We start from the raw sequence: 18,873 nt of genomic DNA on the forward strand, positions 1-18,873 counted from the left end.
TGTGTGTGTGTGTGTGCGTGTGCGTGTGCGTGTGTGTGTGCGTGCATACGTGTCCCAGGGAGCGTTATGCGTTGATCACAACTCCTCTAATAGTCTATGCTCAGAGGAGACTTCTTGAAAGGATTGATTCTTGTAGAGGACCTGGGGTCCCTCAACCACACCATGTCAAGACACAGAAGGCCACTGGCAAGGAGGTATTCCATACCTACACACAGAAACATATTCAAGCATTGTAGGATGCTATATTCAAAAAGTCCCAAAAATGAAAAGCAACCCAATAAAACAAATACTTTTTTAACAAATATTGTGGGATATTGTTTTACTTTATTAACACAAAATAAAAGAAATACCCAAATTATTTTAAAGCTTTTTTTTAAAGTTTATGAAATATGATGATAATGTCTATAAGAGTTTGAACAGCTTTCAACACCTTAGAATCTAGAAACATATTCATGTGTTTAAATGAATGATCTCTTTTGTGTACACTTATGCATTGTGTTTATTGTACTGTATGTGTATATACAGTATGTGCTGCTTTGTTTTCTATATTTCAGGTAACTTACAGGAGCTACGCAGGCTCCCAGCTGCTCATTGGGTGGACCCCTCACCCTGCACAGCAATTGCCAATTCACAAAAAAGCAACACCCACAAACTACACTCCTCGAGGAGCAGTTGACCTTAAAGGTCTGAACAGCCAGCCTCATGTCATGTCAGAATATTTTAATCACACAAACATTGTTTGTAGACAGTTGTAAATGATGTTGGCTGCCCTACAATTGAAACTTTTCAAATATTACAAAAATATTACAAAAGGGTTCCCCAGCTCTGCTGGATCTGTGAACCACGTTGCCTTTCAAACATGGTTCCCAACCTCCTCGGGCTTGGACCCCTATTAACACAGAAATGGTGGAACGATGACATACTAGGGTGTGAATTGTGCAAAATTACCAAAAGGTTTCATAGACAGAAAGTAGAAAGTGTGTACTGTGTTTGCATGTATAACGTTATAATGCATATATGTTCTGTGTCTAAGGTGCAGAGATGCAGCACTCCATGTCCCTTGTGTGCGTTCCCCTGGATGTAGAAGACACACTGAGCTGTTATCGTCAAGCTCTTGAGAGAAGACCACATTGTCTTCAGGTCTTCCACCATAGTCGCTCATTACTGCTGCTACTTCTTGCATACACAAAGCCCTGTGAGTTCAGCACTGATTGATTGACATTAACACACACACATACATACACACACACACACACAACAACAACAACAACTGTTTGACCCTCTTGTTTGACTCTACTTGTGTCTCTCTCCAGGCTTTGCGGAACAGTCGATACCCTGTCAGAGCAGAAGTCTCAGCCATTCAGCAAGCCTGGTTGAGTTCAGTCCTTTAATTATGCCTACACCTAACATCCAACCTTGTGACCTGACCGAGGAAGACTACAGTACTCCAGATGCTCTCTACAGCCTCCCTATCAGCCCTGACCACATGTCGACTGTCATCGCTGCTTACTCCACCTCCAATAGTAAGAGCACAAAGTACTTAAAATACAGACGTCTATGGCACACTTTACATGATGAGGGCATGTATTTTAAGTTGTCAATAGGTGGGACACTGAGTTAGTGGAGCCCCTGTTTGCCACTGTGTCCTCCAATTTGGTAGGTTAGTGGAACTCCAGTAGAGCTGCTCAGTGGCCAACAGATCAGACTGTGTTGTACTGTGTTGTACTGGGCAGCTTCCAGGTATGAATTTGAATGATCAGGGTGTTCCTGCAAAAGAGAGACTGTCTCTCAGTGAACCTTCCCTGAATAAATAAAGGTTAAATTAAAAAAAAGTGTTATAGCAGCAGACTACTGTATATTACAAGATAAAAGCATGGGATATCTGGATAAAGTATGTGCCAGTCTGTTAGGGTTATAAAGCTCTTTCTTATCTCCGCATCTCCATACAACTTTTCTTTAGAATATCTCCAGGCCAACAACCACGACTCTCTCAGAATTCTGGCACTACATGAAATGGGAAACCTACAGTTCTACAATGGAAACACACGGTTAGAATTTGTTGGTTGAGTGGTTGGTTGAGTGAGTGAGTGAGTGAGTGAGTGAGTGAGTGAGTGAGTGAGTGAGTGAGTGAGTGAGTTGAACTCAACATCCTTTTATTATATTACCTGCAATTATACAGAACAAGTCTAAGTCAAGCTTTTCTGATTTACTTTACTCTACATTCTCATACTAATTTCATTCCTCCCTGTCTTTTATCTCCAGGGCAGCCCACTCACACTGGAGTAAAGCTGTAGATTGTGCCTTACAAAGCTCAGGAGCAGTAGAGAAATGGGATGGCGTGTTCTTCGGTGGTGGCTCCCTGCAACAAACCCTGAAACAGGCTGGCATTTGGGGATGTCTACAGGCTGCTGGGCTCACTGCTAAAATTGCACAGTAGGTTTAATGAGGTTCATCATTGATGTGATGTGTTTTTGCGTGTTTTGCTAGCATACCTCTTTAAAATTGACCTGCTCCTAAGGGATGTGTTTTGATCTACAGGTATATCTTAACGTCTGATATCAGCCAACGGACCAAGTGCTGTCTCATGTCTGCACACCTCTTTAAGGTAAAACTTCCAGAGGATGTCAATTTCTCTCCTCATAAACATGGTTTTTACTTTTGTTGCAAAATGCAACATTGAGGAAATGATGAAAGTATTATTGTGTGTGTTTGTGTGCATTCATTTTGACATGGGCTGTTTGTGTGTCTGGCCCACTTCCCTAGTGTGTGTTGTGTTGCTTCCTGGCTCAGCCCCAGGCCAATCTCCAGTACGCCTATCACAACATCGGAGATGAACTTCTCCCTGGAGTCGACCTTTTCTCTGAACCCCACAGGGTTCACCTCGGCACCACTGTAACCAGCCTTAACTTCGTCTGCCACTGGCTTTTCACCACAGGCTACTACATCACGGTACTCATATACACATATACATATTTTCTTTCTGTCCTCATTTTGAAACGCAATGCTCATGATAAACAATAAACCTGTTAAATTGTGGTTATAATTTCAGCTACTGCCCATGCTAGCCCTTTACCTACATTTTGTAGGGACTGTTTGCAGAGATCTCAAACGCACTGTTGAGGGCAAAATACTTAAGGTCAGCATTTGTGTCTTCTACACAAACATGTAAAAAAAAAAATCTGCCGTAGTTCTAGTGGAGTTTTCAGTCTGTGTTGGTGTCTTCTGCAGATCCGTGCCCTTACCGAACTGTGTCTGTTCACTGAAGCTGTAAAGGAGACAGTTGAGCTCACACAAGGAAAAGGGGTCTTTCTGCCTCATGGACACTACATTACCAAAGACAATCTCCAGGTAAAAACACACCTATGTTACCTCTTTGCATTTTTCTCTCTTAGCCTGTGTGAACTGGTCATGTTGGTAGTGTTGCATCTCTCTATTGTTGACATATTTTTCATGTTTACTTTTAGTTACAATGTTGACCATGTGTTTATAATACTGTAAATCTGAATCTTTTATGGAATATATGAAGACATGGGTTGTTTGCTTGCAACCCTCTTTGAGAGTCATGTGTTCCTAATTTTAACACAGAGTATACAGTATTTCTGGAAGACTGTCAAATTAAATATTATTTCTATTGCTACCTCTGCACAATATTGAAGTTATTGTTGTGTTGTTGGTTTATAAATGCCAACATTTGATTAGATACTATAAATTGTGCTTTTTGTACAGCCTGTGAAGACGTTCTACAGCAACAAATCTCTCCTGGACAATGCTGAGGTACTATCTACGTAGAATTTCTTTACATTTCTGAAGATCTGGGGGCATTGCATTAGTGTGATTATGTCAAGTATTCCAATTTAGATGAACAATTAAATCTCACATTGCATTTGGTGGTACATAAACCATTCTTAAAAGGAATAACCATACTGCCACAGTTTGGTCAGGTGCAATTTTCTTTTTTTAAATAGAATATAATAGAATCATCTCATTCCAAACCCACCCCTCCGCCATTTTGTCTTCTGGTCTTCCTGACTCATTTGAAATTGATAGTCCAAAGCAGCCAAACACTCTTATGAATGTACTGACACGCACGCACGCACACACACTCACGCACACACACACACACACACACACACACACACACCCTTCTATCAGTAGGCAAACAATGCAATATTGACTTGTTATCTGTCTCTGTGCTACTGTACTGTTTCAGCATTAAATATGTCAAATTAACAAATACATAAAGTTAATGTAGTTTGTGTGGTTGTGGTTTGTGGTTAGGCCTTGGAGGAACTTGTGAACTGTGACTTTGCTCCAGATGTCAGCATGATGTATGGATCCACATTATGCCTCCGATTCAACCTTGCTCGTGTTCAACTTGTCCTGGCACTCAGTAACACTGTACATAACCCTCCTGTGCCAGGTCTGTAAGGTCCCATTCCATGTTATTTTTTTTTCATATTTATGTTGTTTGTCATATTTGTGTATGTGTTCACATTCACTTTAAATACAACTAATTGGATTTAATTCTAAAAAAGTCACTGTGGATTAAATAGGTTATTATATACTAACAGTGGAAATGTCTTTCAGATGCTGTTGAAGGAGAAGCTTGTGCCAGCATAAAAAGTTGTTCGGTGAAGTCAAAACCTGTGGAATCAGACATGCTGGACAATGAGGGCTCCTGTCTAAATACAGGAGAGCCAAAAGTGCTGACCCTTGATACCAAGAAGGAAAAGCGTACTCCAGAAAGGATAAAGGTAAGACTTCTTGGGGATTTTTAAACAGATCTTTCCTTTAGGGGTTTGCCAATAACTGTAAATTTAGTCATTTATTTTTTGCACCTTACCCTAAATATTAAAGCAATTTTTTTTCTAACTTGTTTGTTTCACCTTGCTCTTATTTGTCATCTTCTCTGTTGAAGTTCCTTTTGCTAGAAGGAGCTTCCTCCTTGTTTCACTCCATTTCGCAGCAGCTCACATCTCAGTGCTGTAGTGAAATGGAAAATCTGGAACTGGCAATAGAGTCCAATCTTCTAAAGGCCAACCTATACTTGCAGCAAGGACATGCTACCCAAAGGTACAACAGTGTTATGTAGAAATACTTGTTTACAAGCATGTTTGAATTTCCTGACTATCCTAACCCCCTAACTTCCTCCTTCAGTTCTGAGATGGCCATTTCATCCTTGGTGCTTCTGCAAACGTCTCCTGTAATTATGGGAGGAATCATACCTGGGTCTCAGAAACCTGAGTCTGAGATCCCACATGCCAGGACTAGAAGTGTATGGGTAGCATATTTATATAACTGCATTACATAAAAAATATAAAATAAACTTATAAACTACTTTTTTTTTCAAGTATTTTTAGTGCAGTAAAATGGGGTTTAATTGATGGTGTGTATATGCATGTGTTTATATGTGTAATATACTGTCTACAGGGTACTGAAGATTGCAGTGTGTCAAACCCTGTGGATGGAGACTGTCCCAGAGCAGTTGAGGCCAGTGAGAGAATTGGAGTTTCTCTGTGGCTGCGTTGCCGCCTGGCTCTGGTCCGCAGCCTGGCTGCACACATCCCTGGCACTGCTGCTCTTTTTCCAGGTTTGATCATGTGTTGTGCTGCTCTTTATTTTTTTTCTGAGTGGTGTGTTGTAGGCTAAAACAGTTGGAATAATATTAGGAAATATAACGATTACAAATTGTTATTTTTCCTCTTATGCTAAATAGTACTGAATGTAAACTTGACAAAAACATGGATGACTACTTTACTTTGTTTCGTTTTATTGTTTAACATAACAATGCTTGGTCTATTATGTGTAACCAGACGATTTTTGTATTAGAAAAAAATTGTTTTTATAGAACGTATTTTCAGCACCTTCCAACAGTTAAAGGTGCTCTAAGCAATGTTGGGTGATGTTACTTCTTGTTGTCGTTAAAAGTGTTTTCAAACAAAACGAGACTAGCTTGCCCCTTCCTTCTCCTCATCTCGTCCCCTCTTTCTCCCTTTTATCCTTCCGCGCAATAACCCCCCACCCCTGACACACGTCTTGTTGGTAATTGGCTGGAACGCTGGAACACTGTTTGTGTCTGCTTCGTGGTACAGGTGGGCACAGTTTGTTTTTGTTGTAGACCCTGGGCTGTCTACAGAGACCGCGTCTCTTTACAGTGTGTTCTGGTGACAGGCTGCTCGCGGATAGTGAGGAGATGTTTGCTGTATGTGACAACAAATGTTGTAGCCTAAAACATGCGTGACATCGCTTAAAGCACCTTTAACTAATGAGAAATAATCTGTAGACTTCATAGCTTCATTAGCTGAATATAGGTCAGTGATAGAATGTTGAATATTGGATATTGTGTGTGTGTGTGTGTGTGTGTGTGTGTGTGTGCGCGTCAAGGTAAGAACTTCTATGAGGAAGCAGCTCGGGCGTTACAGGACGGTCTTGATGAATGTGGACGATGGCGAGACCTCGATAGTCAAGCCCTTTTGATGGTGGAAGGTGCAGAATTGGAAGCACGGAGAGGCAAGATTGATGACAGTATGGCAATGCTGCAGGTACCAGCACACACTCAGACCCATTTCTTAGTTTTGAATTTGTCCACATTGTCCTTGGATTTATCTGGTTCCAGGTATGATAGTGTCCTCATTGTTTGCAGTGACACAGTTTTCAAACTTAAGTTTATCCATCACATATACGGTATCCCTATGACCATCTGTTGTTTAAGACTGGGAGGTTCATTATTATGCTAGTTTGTGGTTGCCAGTTTTTTTCAGGCAATCAGTAACTTCTTCTGATATCCTGATATCCTCCTGAAAATTCATAACCTTAAATTTCTCTAAAGCCTAAACATATATATATATACTCCCAAAACATACCGGTAGTAATAGTTTCACATGACTAGAACATGTAAGAATGATTAGCATTTAAATGCACTGCTGTTGGAAACAGAGTGGTTTATTTTTAATGTGAGGTGTGGTGAAAAAGGGAATTCAATCCTTCCAAATAAATTCCCTCCATTACCTGGAGTTTGTAGACATGGGTTATGTTAGGGACATATAGAAGAAATCCCTCCTGATATCTCTACATCTAATTCTGATGTACCTGAGAGTTTATAGAGGAGGAATATTGGAAAGGAGGAACAAGTAATTGAATAGCAACAGATGCTGAAACTGAAGGGTTCAGACTCATTTTAACACATTTTGAAAGGCTATTTACTTATTGTTTGGCTCTTTACAGATGTAAAGTTACTTTGAGGAGGAGGAATATTGAAAATGTGGGACAAGTGATTTAATAGCTGAAAAGGTGCCACTAGCCCAACATGATCTATTTGTTGGGATCACATTGTTTCTCACTCCATTGCATGCAAACAGTCGTGGTCTTTGTTGACAAGTGTGGAGAAGGCCAGTCAAATTATTGGTGGTGTAGTTGCAAAATATGGGGCTGCGTGCAGGACTTTTAGCATAAGCTGTCCAGTTTCCAACTATGTAAAATGAAGGAGAGGATGGAGTAATTTAGAGCAACCACGTAAAAGCAGCTTAACATAGCTGCCGTGACCACTGATTCTAACCGGGGTTGCTTCAGCCACAACGCAGCGTACTGACCACTATACAATTACAGCCACTTGGTTCACTGAGCCTTGTTGTTCTGAATATCAAATCTACTGCTATTTTCTGAGTATGGGTTCTCCTAAATGATTTGTGATAAATGACAATTCCACAGATGGTTTATCTAGCACTACTGATTCTGTCCTTTGGGGATACATTTTGTCTTTCAAGGAAAGATGATTAGCAATTAAAACAACAGAGGAGGCTTTATGGTAGCTGTAATTGAGTGAAACTGAAGGTTTCAGACTCCTTTTAGCACATGTTGAAAGGCTATTTACTCATCGTTTGGCTCTTTACAGATGTAAAAATACTTTGATAGACAGTAGTAGAGGACAAGTGATATAGTAGCTAAAGGTGAGTACAGGCTAGCTACTATAGTTACTCTTAGTTACAGTTTGTGGAGGAGGAATTTTGGAAATGAGGTGATTGAATAATGATTACTGCTTTTGCTGCAGCTACTATGCAGTGTACTAACCACTATTAGATCAAGGCCATTTGGATTACAGAGTGCCTCACTGTTGTGAGTTAAAGCAACAACCTAAAATAAGTGAGATTTTGATCTCAAGAGTTTTACCCAATGTTGTCATGACCTTCAACTATTTGATATGATATATATAATGTGGTAGAAAGTGTAATTATTAAAAGTAATCAGAGTGCTGGTTTGTTTTGTCTCTGAATGCATGTGAGTAGGAAGCAATGACCCTGCTGTCAGGACGGACGTGCATGCCACCAGGGTCCAGTGTGACTCTGGCTAGGGCCACTCTGCTGCTCAGCGACCTAAGAGGAGTACAGAGCACCACACTTCTAAAACTGACACAGAAACTACTGAAAAAGCAGGTACACACACACACACACACACACACACACACACACACAGATATACTTGTATTTGTCAGTATTAGTATTAGCACCTTAGTGCTCTTTCTCCATTTCTTTCAGCTGTGTATTTTTGGTCAGAGTGTGGTGTTGGATGATGGAAAAATGTCTTTCTCTCCTCCTGGACCCAGCAACATCTACCTCCCTTACCTCACCATGCTGGATCAGACAACTTTGAGAATAGGTAAATAAAAGAAATTTTCTTTTTTTTTTCTTTTTTCTTTTACACTTTTCGACATTTTTGTGCGAAGAAGACAAAGAGCCATAGCCACAACAGTGTCTCTGTACAAGCTCCATTAGCATTAGCAAGCTAACCTGTTCACAATAACAATGTTTTCTATTGTATTTTAAGTTTAACTGCTTATGTTTACCATGTTCACTATCTGGGTTTAGCATAACAATTGCTAATTAGCACTTAACACAAAAGACCACTTACAGTTTCATGGCAATCTGTCCAGTAGATTTTGAGATAATTTATTCTGGACCAAAGTCACAGACTGACCAGCCGACACTGCCATCTCTCTAACCATGGTGCTAAAAACACAACACAATCAACAGTCTGAAATTAAAAATTCCTCTCAAAATTGACCCCATCAGAAAAATATGAAACATGGACTCAAGCTCTATGATTAATAATTAAATAATATTAAAATGTGATTGCAGCACATATAAAAACTCAAAACCCAGTTCTTGCGCTGTTTCTGCAGGTCACATTCTGGATCTCAGCACCGTGCAAATACCAGTCTCTACCCAGTCATCACAGTCCCCTTCCAGGCAGTGTTTACATCAGTCCAGCCAAACTGAAAGAGACTCTCAAGCACCAGTTCCATCTCTGAACAACCCAAGCACCTCCAGACCTACAAGCCACCCATGCTCAGCCAGAAAGCCAGAGTAAAATAAGACTCAAAATGGATTTCACTGTTCTTGATCTGTCTTGTGCCTATTGAAAAACATAGCTAGATGCTGTAGTTGGTATAGGGCCATGCTTGGTTTAAGCAAGAATACTGTAGGTAACCTGGTGTAATGACACATTACTTAATAAACTTTGTAATTAAGAACTGAAGTACTGTATTTCTTGAAAGGCTAAGCACGTTATTTATAATACACAGGATCAGTTTAATGTTACAGTTTATAAGCTGAATATTTTTAAATGTTGTATTATGTATATAAATATAATATCTATATTGTTCATATTTTATTTTGAATATGTTAAAAAAATAAATATAATAAAATAAAAACCAAAATAACAATAAAATGAAATTAACAATATGCATACACCTAAACACAAACTTAATGAATAAATGATCATGAACACAAATTAAATCTTACATGTTTGAAAAGGAGTATGAGGAACTATACTATAATTAAACACTGTAAATCATAGGGATCATTGATGCAAACATTACAAAATGAGATTTATTTGCCATCATCTGTAAAAATAGGTGTTATTATTGTATTAAACCATCTGTGGAACACATTTCAGCTTAATTTGGATGATAGGGCTACATTTTTGTTCACATGATGCTTATGGATTGTAGCTAAAGCTTATTATCCTTCTTCCTTAATGACTTAAAATTAAGAACCAAATACAAGAATGGTGGCGTTTTAGTTATAAAATATCTTTAAAAAAACGAAAACTTAAAATACCATTGTATGACATTGGGTTATTTACCAATAACATATTACTTTCATGCCATGACAAGACATAAGACACCAAGAGCTCTTGGTGTGAATTCCGGAAATGTTTGTCAAGTGCAGTTTTATTCTGAAAGTTGTAACCGGAAGCCATGTATGTCAGCGTTGGTGGGTGACTTGACACCGGTCTCTCAGCCAGAATAACGGCAGCAGCCGTCTCCTCCGATCCCTCAATTGTCTCGGTTTGTTGACGTTTGCTGGAGTACAGCAGCAGCTAGAAACGGGGTCTGTCTGTAGTTCCAGGCGAGTCGTGTGGGAGTCAGTAAAGCTAGCCAGCTAGCTAGCTTAAATGGGTTTTCGAGTTAAAAGATGATCGCCTCACTTTCTAGAGGAAGTTTGCTGGATGAGGTTCTTCATGGGGGCTTTAATGAGGTAGCTAACGTTTATCAAGCGTTACTAATGTTGATATTTATTAAGTTAGCTAGGTAGACTAAGCCATAATTTAGCAAGCGGAAGCCACTTAAAATTGCAAACCATCTAACAATCGTTAGACAACTTTGCAATAAAGTGCCACAGCTTCAGGTAGAAATAACAAATTTCCGCAGTTTGTCCAATTAAGTCAGTAACGTTAACGTTAGTTTTTAAAAAAAGAAGCAATTTAGTTAGGTAGCTGGTATAATCGCTAGCAAAACGTTAAGTGTAATGGTTTTCAGCAAATAAGATAGCCGAGTTACTTTAGAATGTGTATTAATAAGCCACAAACAAACCAAACATATTTAAGTTTAGCGGTTAAGTGTAATGTTTTCTGTTCAAAATGGGGTGCGTTTTTTGTATTGTATCCCGGACGACGGGCTGTCACGTGACTAAACAGAATCTGCAGAGGTAGAGTAACGTAACCGTGTGAAATACAGTTGGAGCATGGTAAACAATGTAAGTCTGGACTGAACACGGGATTATATGATTGGCCTTTACAACGAAAGTAACATTTAATAGGCAGTGAGACAATAGACTGACCCTGCCCCCCTCTCTCCTGTCCCAACATAATAAACAAAGGAACTCAGTTGTCACACCACGGTCTCAGCCTTTTTTGGCCCCCATTCTAAACTGTGTGTTTGTGTATATGTTCCTCTGTTGTTTATTGGAATTGCGTGTATCTGATTGATGGATTGCAGCAGCAGCTGGCGGCCTATGTTTCCTGGGTGAACTCTCAGCTGAAGAGGAAACCAGGCCTAAAGCCTATCACAAACCTCAGGCATGATCTGCAGGATGGGGTGGTGCTCACACAGCTCATAGAGATAGTTGGTAAATACACATTTCCACACACACAAATTGCTCATGTGGTGTAGTAATATTGGTGTCAGAAGATTAAACTTTTTCTAAATATCTTTTTTAGGTTGTATTGCCCTTTTAGTAAGGCATTTGGAGTAAGGTCTGGCTACTCCACACATATGTATACGTTCTGTGATTAAAAAAAGCTCTGGATTGTTTGCATTTCTTTAAACAAATGACAATTGTCTTTAAGCTAGTTCCGGGCGCAGTGCCCTGCAAAATGATCTCTGGAAGGAACTTGATTTGGTGGACCATTAAATTAGCGTGATACATGGTTAAACGTAATTTGCTGTTATCGATGAGCAAAAATTGGATATAAACTGTGACAGGAAATTTGTGCTTTTGGAGCAAATTATATTGTTCCACCATTCTTAAATAACAGCAATTGAATGAATGAATGAAATGATGTATGTAACACATTCTCACACATTTATATACAAGCGACACAAATTTACATAATAAATTACTGCTCTAAAAATGTTTGAATATAATATGCTTTCTTTGAAGATGAAATCTACTTTATTATTGCTCATATGATACCAATGAAAATGCCCAACCTATAGTTCCATTGTCAATTTCTTTTTCTAATTATTTTATCTCCTCTCTCTCTCTCTCTCTCTCTCTCTCTCTCTCTCTCTCTCTCTCTCTCTCTCTCTCTCTCTCTCTTTCTCTAAAATCTCATTCAAATTGGCAGCTGGGGAAGTGCTGGAAAAAGTGCATGTTGCTCCACAAACTAAAGAGGAAAGCCGGAACAATGTGGAGCAAGTCTTGCAGTTCATTTCCTCCAGACACATACGCATGCCACACATATCTGCAAGAGGTAAAAATTATTTTTTCTTACTCTGTCTTTCTTCATTTCGAAAGCAGGTGTACCTACACTTTTCTGGTTGCTGAACCTATATTATAATGAAAAGATTTGATCAACTCCATGTCTAAAAAATTACATATTTGTATTGTGACAAATACTTATTTCTCCATGTGCATTAGGGAAACAGTGACAATGTGCAACCTAGTGTGCAGTTAAAAAAAAAAAAAGTTCATTTTTTCTATTATAAAGCTTTCATATTGGCATCCCATGTTAATACTGTGTATTGGAATGTAATACTGTACATCTCTAGGTCATTACTGAGGGGACATATGTTATCTTTCTTTTTACAGACATTGTTGAAGGTAATCTGAAATCTATAATGAGGATAATTCTGGCTCTGGCTGCCCACTTCAAACCCTCAGCCAATCACAGGGCTGCTTCAATAAGTGGGAGGGGTTTGTCAACAAACCCTGCCAGCCACAACCCTCTCTCCACTGTTGCACTAGCACAAAGTGCTGCGGTTGCACTGGCATCAGCACGACTTGATGCCTCGCAGGCTACATGCACCACACGTATCCACAGGTATGATGGCAGCAATAATCATAAACATAGACACAAACCCCTGTTATTGTTTTTCTGTAATATCAAAATGTTCTCTGCCAGAGCAATCATTTGTTAGATAAACATGTAGTCTTTGCTGTCCTCTGGTGGACAAACAAACCACCAAACTGCCAAAATAAGGCTTGTCTCTTTACATTTAATATCAGAACTGTGTACCAGTTCTTATTTATAAATAAACTACCTCTGCTTTGTCATCTTTTAGTGGCTGGGGGTTGGATGTGGAAAAGAATGTGTGTGTTCGTGCACTTGTTGAGCAGTATGAAAGAGGAGCTACAGATGAGCCAGAAAAAACCCAGCCAAGCAGGTAATCTGCTTTTACAAAAAGCAAAATTCTCATAATAATTAAACAGTTGTGTGAATCCTTAAATATAGTTCAATATCAAATGGTCTTGAGTAAACGCACTAACTTTATATTGTCTTAACTGTGAGATCCAACAACATACATATACACATACTGTACATACATACATACTGTACACACATACATAATATATACATACATACATACATACATACATACATATATATATATAAATATATATATATATACATACATACGTACGTACGTACGTACGTACGTACATACATACATATGTACATACATAGTGATTTTTGACTGTCACAGGCAGATTTGATTCAGGTTAATATATCTTCAGATGAAAAGTAGATAACTAGCCTCTTAGTGCTTTCAAATGCAACGTAAAATGTAAAATTAGAAAGTATAGTCCTCATTTGCTGTTTCATTTTTATGTGTCAAAAAGCATTAGTTTCTGTAACACTTTCATCGAGCAGTGAAAATTCTGTTTTGGTTTTACTGAATCTCAGTGCTGCATTCAACACGGTTGACTGTTAGATAGTGCTCAGCAGACTAGAACAGTGGGTGGGACTTTGTGGCACTGTGCTAAATTGGTTCAAATAGTATTTACAAGATAGGGACTACTTTGTGTCAATTGGTGAGTGTGCGTGCGTGCGTGCGTGCGTGCATGCGTGCGTTTCAGTTACATACATATCTGAGCAAAAAGTGTGTGTGTTGAATGAGTGGATTGAACAATAAATTAACACACAAAAAGTGTATGTGCGTGCGTGCGTGCGTGCGTGTCAGTTACCTACATATCTGTGCAAACCACAGGCAGATGATAGAAAAAAGAAACAACCAGTCTTTATCTTCTTCAGTCATATGTCCAGTTATGCTCTGCTGTGCTCATATTGTGTGTGTGTGTGTGTGTGTGTGTGTGTGTGTGTGTGTACCAGTTTATAATGATGGAAAGAGAAGTGTTTGCATTCATTATTGGTAGACAGATAATGTGATTTTTTGTGGAGAAATAGATATTCAACAAAGATTAACGACTTGATGATGCCATATGTAGCTTAATTAAGTTAGAGATGCCAAGCAGTGTCTGCTGCATTGGTTGCCATGACAGTTAGCCGGAGGGTGAGGGGTGGGGCATATGAGCATGTGAGTGAGGAGAATCACATGTGTCATGGGTTTGTTGAGATGCTGATGCCAGTGACCCACATGCAGGATGAAATTAGGCTCCGTGGAACTGTTATGCACAGTTTAGCCCACTTGTAGCCCACTATGGGGGGGACCCAGATGAAATGGTAAGACCAGACACTATGAGGAAGTGTGGGTGTGGATTCCTGTGCAAGTGTGTGAGTTTATGCTTCTTTCTCCATAACTATAACAATTCTACAGTGCTACAATAGTGTAGTGTCTGTAGGCACTATGCAGTTTGTAACTGCTTTGATTCGCCAAAGCAGGCAAGGATTAGGGCTCCTCTTGGCAAATTTGGATTTTAGAAAATCTGTGTCATTCTCATGCTGCTTTCTTTGTGTCTGTCCCATTTCCTCTCCTCTCTTACAAGCCATCCATCTAGAGCCAGAATTCTAACAAAAGGAACATTAGTTACAAAGAGCTGTCAAAGACAGACTGTATATTGTACATTCCATTAATATGTTGTTTATGAAAACAGTCTGATTTTGGGGAATGTCATTGTTGCTGTCACTTTTATAGAGTGCAGAAAGGGGTTTCAGTGGGACATGTATTCAGAGTGACAGTTTTATTACTTACAAATGTGTATTCCATATTACTACAGATATATTACACAAATTAAGATGTCACTCAGCCAGGTCAAAGTAGTATGTAGCACATAGTAAACAATATTTACACTGCGTGTAAGTAAGTGTGCACATGCACACACAAGCTCCTCTAAAATATATCAGTATTTTGTCCTCCTCGAGCTTCAGCTCCGTCAGTCCGCTGTCATCTCCAAGAGCTCCACCCAGCACCCACTCAGACAGACCGCAGGAAGGCCACCAACAACACGACAGCAGTGGTGAGTTCTGTCTCGCCACAAACCGGCCCTTGATTAGTAAACCTTAAGATTTATCATTGGACATGGAATAACAGTTATGTGTGTGTGCATCTGTTTGCGTGTAGCTGAGCCATCTCACGTTGTAGTGGAGACGGCGTTGGAGGATTCTTTCAGTGAAACGTTGGAGAAGGAGGTGCAGGACACACGTAAAATGGTGTCTGCTTTACAGGTACATTCATATGAAGGTTTAATTCTGATAACCCTCAATGTATAAATATAAATTTGTTGTCCTTTTGTTTTTTTCAGCCTTATGTTGACATCAATATTAAAGTTTAATAGCTGTGTGTGCATGCTCTGTATTTTCTTTGAAGATATTGGACATAAAGCTGGTAAATGAACATTACCAATAATACTGCCATAGGCGTTTATTGGCTGACTTAATTATGTTGATGTTAGTATGTTTAGAAAAATAATTTCTTAGGTGCTTTTGAGATCTATCTTTAAAAAAAGTACAATAGAAAAAGCACTTTAGAGATCAGGCACATGCAGTGTTTTTGGGGTATGGAAGCTGCAAGTGCAAGATTATGTCTATATTGCTCCACTTTTTAGTCCTACTGGTTGGTTGCAGCTCCTGTGCAGAGGAGGATGGGCTCTAGTAGGATACTTTGGCATTTCTACGGCAATATTTTTAGGCTATTGAAATGCTGTGCTTTTTATGCAATAGACAACCTACCAGCTAATGCTTTAACTAGTCGAAGCTTTCTGAACACAGCGACCTCACTCCAAAGTACAAACTGGTGTTATACTCTTTGTGTTTTTAAGGCCCTGCTACTGCGTGGTTCGCTGCCTGAGGATGAGCAGGATGTGTCTTTGAGTTTGGACCAAGGCAATGCTGAACAGCAACTGGTAGTGAGAATGTCTCCTTTTTATTTTTATGTTTTCATCCTTTTTTTTCAATCTTGATTTCATTTTCGGCCCTTCTCTGTTCTCTCACTTCACTTCTCTCACTGTGCCAACTGCTACTTTTTTTTTCTATCCAACAGCTCTTTGTGTTCAGCACAGATCACATTTCTTTTTCTTTACTTGTGTGCGTGTGTGGGTGTGGGTGCGTGCGGTTATGTGTGTGTCTGAGGGTGACACGGGTATCAACTTCCCTTCTTTCTACGTCCATTGTGGTTCTCAAACACACATTCCGTTTTCTTCTCTCTTTCCAGGTAGTCATTCGCAGTCGTTTGGATCAGAGCATGGAGGAGTCTCAGGAGCTGAAGGTAATTGTATCATTTAATCATTTGTTTTCTTTTCAAACTGTCATTATGTTCTTTTTTTTAGGGCAACATTTACACATTTTGTATGGCTGAGAGAATACACTTCTGGAATGCACCCTGTGATTAATATTTAATGCAGAGTGTGTTGTTTGCTGTTGCTTTAGAGGGAACTGTTACGCTGTAAGCAGGAGATGAGAAACCTGCAGGGAGTCAAGGTAAGACAGTGTCAGATCTGCAGTTGTGTTATAACCCAGTTGAATATTATTCTGGTTGCTGGCCAAAGTATTGACTTTCTGTTGGTTTGTAAATGTGCAGGACGCCCAGCAGCAGAGGCTGTGCACTCAGGAGGCATCAATACTGCAGATGAAGCAAGAGCTTCTCAGAGCCAGCATGACGAAGGAGGAACTAAACAACCAGAACGTATAAAATCTATGAATCTATTTCATTTTATTACATTTTTATTTTGTTTATGGTGAATGTAAACTCTCCATGTTACATTTTCTTTTACAAAACTGTTTTCAGGAGGTACTATATATGTTTTATGTGTATTGCAATTTCCTTTCGTCTATGAAAATGTGTAATAGTCCGAGCTACAGTGGAAGCTGGAGGAATGTAACAGGCTGTGGGGCGAATGCAAGGTGAGCTACTCCAACCCCTCTCCTTTTATGGTTTGCTTAGTTTAATCATCCTGACATCATTTTACACAGCATCTGTTTGTTGAGTTTGTACTAAATGATGAACCCCGCCTTCTCTCTTTGGCTGGCTGGGTGCAGAAGGAGATAGGACAGAAGGACAGACTACTACAGCAACTTAAACACAAGCTTGAAGAAAGTCAAAAAAAGCAGGTACATGAGCCAGTTTCAGGATTTAAAAGGGAACTTAAACAAGCTACAATGGATTTAAAATCTTCTGTCCAGCTCAATGCTATTTGTGAAAATCTCAGACCAAAAGTTAATCATTAACTCACCTTTTTAAAAGCCCCTTTATCAGCAAATTAATACTAAAACTTACTTTGATGCAGGAGGAAAGTGTAAATTTACTCATTTCCTCCTTTACTTATTCAATTAATGAGTCACTTCAATCTATCGAGGCATCGACTATATGTGTTTTAAGTTTTAGGTTGTAGCAGCATAATATCAGTGTGTGTCTGATTGTGTGTCTCTCTGCCAGAGTGAACTGCAAAGAGAGTTGGAGCATAAAAACAGCATGCAGGTAGTACTTTTTCTTTACGAACTCTTTCTGCTCAAAATTCTTAATAAACAGTGTACTTTTAGGTTTCAATTTAAGTCTGCACAAGGCAGCAATGAATTCAGATAAACATTACACAACTGACCCATTTAATTTTTCTCAGATTCCCACTGTCACAGAAAACAATGGATATTCTTATTCTGGAAATTCAGCTACCTCTATGTCACACGTAAGCATTGTTTATATTAATAAAGCTGTTCAGTTATTTATATTTTGCTAAAAAGATAAACACTCACATTATCTTTCAGTATTTAGGCTACTATAATTCGACCACATGAAACACCAGATTCCCTGTTCATGAATAGTAAGTTAAAGAAATGCTTACTGTATGTGAGCTTTGAATTACCTGGAATACAGTTGCTTTAATAATAAAGTATTTGCAGGACAGAACAGTCCAAGAAAAGCACTAAAGGCTTTAAATGTGTATACAGCTGTTGTCGATAAAATTAGCTTTTTGTGTTTTTGATAGGGCTTTTGTGCTTTGTTAGCAGGCAGAAGAGGTTCAGCTGCTCAGAGATTCACTTCGCAGTTTGAGGAACAACTTCAGAGACCACGACCCGCAGCACCATACACTGGACACCCTGGAGCAAGGCATAGTATCACTCATCGACAGACTGCATGTTCTGCATGCCCACAGGGTACGAAGTCAAGCACAAAATTAACTTATTAAATTATCAGCTGATGGTCACTTTAAAATCTGATATGACCGTGTTATTGATTGATGAGGGAATACCAATGGAAGAGTATGGTATAAAATTCATTTAAATTGTAAAATAGTATTAGTTAATGTTACTTTTGGCAAAATTTAAAGATTTAAAATCATGAAAGGCCGTGAACATTTTTCCGAATACTGTAGGGAAGGGGAAAATCTCCAAGACGCAGAGGCCAACACACAGACTCTGACACCTGGCCATGCACAAGTAATGTGTTCCAACATGTATCCCCCAAATACACAGACTATGTGATGCGTTTACTAACTATGTTTGTCTTGTTCATTACAGACGTTTGCCAATCCCACAGTGGTTCTTCTGCCTCCACTAAAATCCTTTATTTTACTGGAAAATCCCCAACACCTTCCATGATCAATATACAGAAGAGGTGTGTGTGTGTGTGTGTGTGTGTGTGTGTTTGTTAAAGGTGCAGTAAGCGATGCTGAGCAAAGATTGTTGATGTTTTAATTCAAT

General features: G+C 39.1%; 3 protein-coding genes across 18 annotated transcripts in view; all 3 read left to right on the top strand.

Annotated features, from left to right (window-relative positions):
- mia (MIA SH3 domain containing) overlaps window positions 1–1,548 on the top strand; it is a 22,141-nt gene extending 20,593 nt beyond the window's left edge. The window contains exon 6 of the transcript XR_004334552.1: window positions 1,538–1,548. The gene's annotated coding sequence lies outside the window, so the exon portion shown is untranslated. The remainder of the gene's footprint in view (window positions 1–1,537) is intronic.
- The window catches only part of cfap54 (cilia and flagella associated 54), a 25,088-nt gene extending 15,562 nt beyond the window's left edge, over window positions 1–9,526 (top strand). For 4 of the 6 annotated variants that reach the window (XM_032532759.1, XM_032532761.1, XM_032532762.1 and 1 more), the window contains 20 exons: window positions 59–194; window positions 555–684; window positions 1,034–1,195; window positions 1,314–1,523; window positions 1,961–2,048; window positions 2,263–2,433; window positions 2,539–2,605; window positions 2,764–2,949; window positions 3,050–3,136; window positions 3,229–3,348; window positions 3,727–3,774; window positions 4,279–4,420; window positions 4,588–4,754; window positions 4,919–5,073; window positions 5,158–5,281; window positions 5,431–5,590; window positions 6,385–6,542; window positions 8,283–8,429; window positions 8,532–8,652; window positions 9,176–9,526. In XM_032532759.1, coding sequence (XP_032388650.1) covers window positions 59–194; window positions 555–684; window positions 1,034–1,195; window positions 1,314–1,523; window positions 1,961–2,048; window positions 2,263–2,433; window positions 2,539–2,605; window positions 2,764–2,949; window positions 3,050–3,136; window positions 3,229–3,348; window positions 3,727–3,774; window positions 4,279–4,420; window positions 4,588–4,754; window positions 4,919–5,073; window positions 5,158–5,281; window positions 5,431–5,590; window positions 6,385–6,542; window positions 8,283–8,429; window positions 8,532–8,652; window positions 9,176–9,363 — 2,767 coding nt within the window. In that variant the 3' untranslated portion in view covers window positions 9,364–9,526. The remainder of the gene's footprint in view (window positions 1–58; window positions 195–554; window positions 685–1,033; window positions 1,196–1,313; window positions 1,524–1,960; window positions 2,049–2,262; window positions 2,434–2,538; window positions 2,606–2,763; window positions 2,950–3,049; window positions 3,137–3,228; window positions 3,349–3,726; window positions 3,775–4,278; window positions 4,421–4,587; window positions 4,755–4,918; window positions 5,074–5,157; window positions 5,282–5,430; window positions 5,591–6,384; window positions 6,543–8,282; window positions 8,430–8,531; window positions 8,653–9,175) is intronic. The other 2 variants (XM_032532764.1, XM_032532760.1) reach the window with 2 other exon arrangements.
- Window positions 9,527–10,237: 711 nt separating this feature from the next.
- Window positions 10,238–18,873, top strand: part of LOC116700010 (dixin-A) — an 11,004-nt gene continuing 2,368 nt past the window's right edge. The window contains exons 1-18 of one of the 11 annotated variants that reach the window (XM_032532814.1): window positions 10,238–10,535; window positions 11,276–11,405; window positions 12,127–12,252; window positions 12,591–12,822; window positions 13,064–13,165; window positions 15,085–15,197; window positions 15,302–15,405; window positions 15,999–16,085; window positions 16,391–16,444; window positions 16,606–16,656; window positions 16,757–16,861; window positions 17,026–17,079; window positions 17,215–17,286; window positions 17,612–17,653; window positions 17,793–17,858; window positions 18,181–18,327; window positions 18,546–18,609; window positions 18,691–18,787. In XM_032532814.1, the coding sequence (XP_032388705.1) occupies window positions 10,473–10,535; window positions 11,276–11,405; window positions 12,127–12,252; window positions 12,591–12,822; window positions 13,064–13,165; window positions 15,085–15,197; window positions 15,302–15,405; window positions 15,999–16,085; window positions 16,391–16,444; window positions 16,606–16,656; window positions 16,757–16,861; window positions 17,026–17,079; window positions 17,215–17,286; window positions 17,612–17,653; window positions 17,793–17,858; window positions 18,181–18,327; window positions 18,546–18,609; window positions 18,691–18,787 (1,709 nt within the window). In that variant the 5' untranslated portion in view covers window positions 10,238–10,472. Of the gene's footprint in view, window positions 10,536–11,275; window positions 11,406–12,126; window positions 12,253–12,590; window positions 12,823–13,063; window positions 13,166–15,084; window positions 15,198–15,301; window positions 15,406–15,998; window positions 16,086–16,390; window positions 16,445–16,605; window positions 16,657–16,756; window positions 16,862–17,025; window positions 17,080–17,214; window positions 17,287–17,611; window positions 17,654–17,792; window positions 17,859–18,177; window positions 18,328–18,545; window positions 18,610–18,690; window positions 18,788–18,873 lie in introns of all 11 variants that reach the window. The other 10 variants (XM_032532813.1, XM_032532819.1, XM_032532811.1 and 7 more) reach the window with 10 other exon arrangements.

This window comes from Etheostoma spectabile, chromosome 13 (genome assembly GCF_008692095.1).
Source record: "Etheostoma spectabile isolate EspeVRDwgs_2016 chromosome 13, UIUC_Espe_1.0, whole genome shotgun sequence".
Taxonomy (NCBI): Eukaryota; Metazoa; Chordata; class Actinopteri; order Perciformes; family Percidae; genus Etheostoma; species Etheostoma spectabile.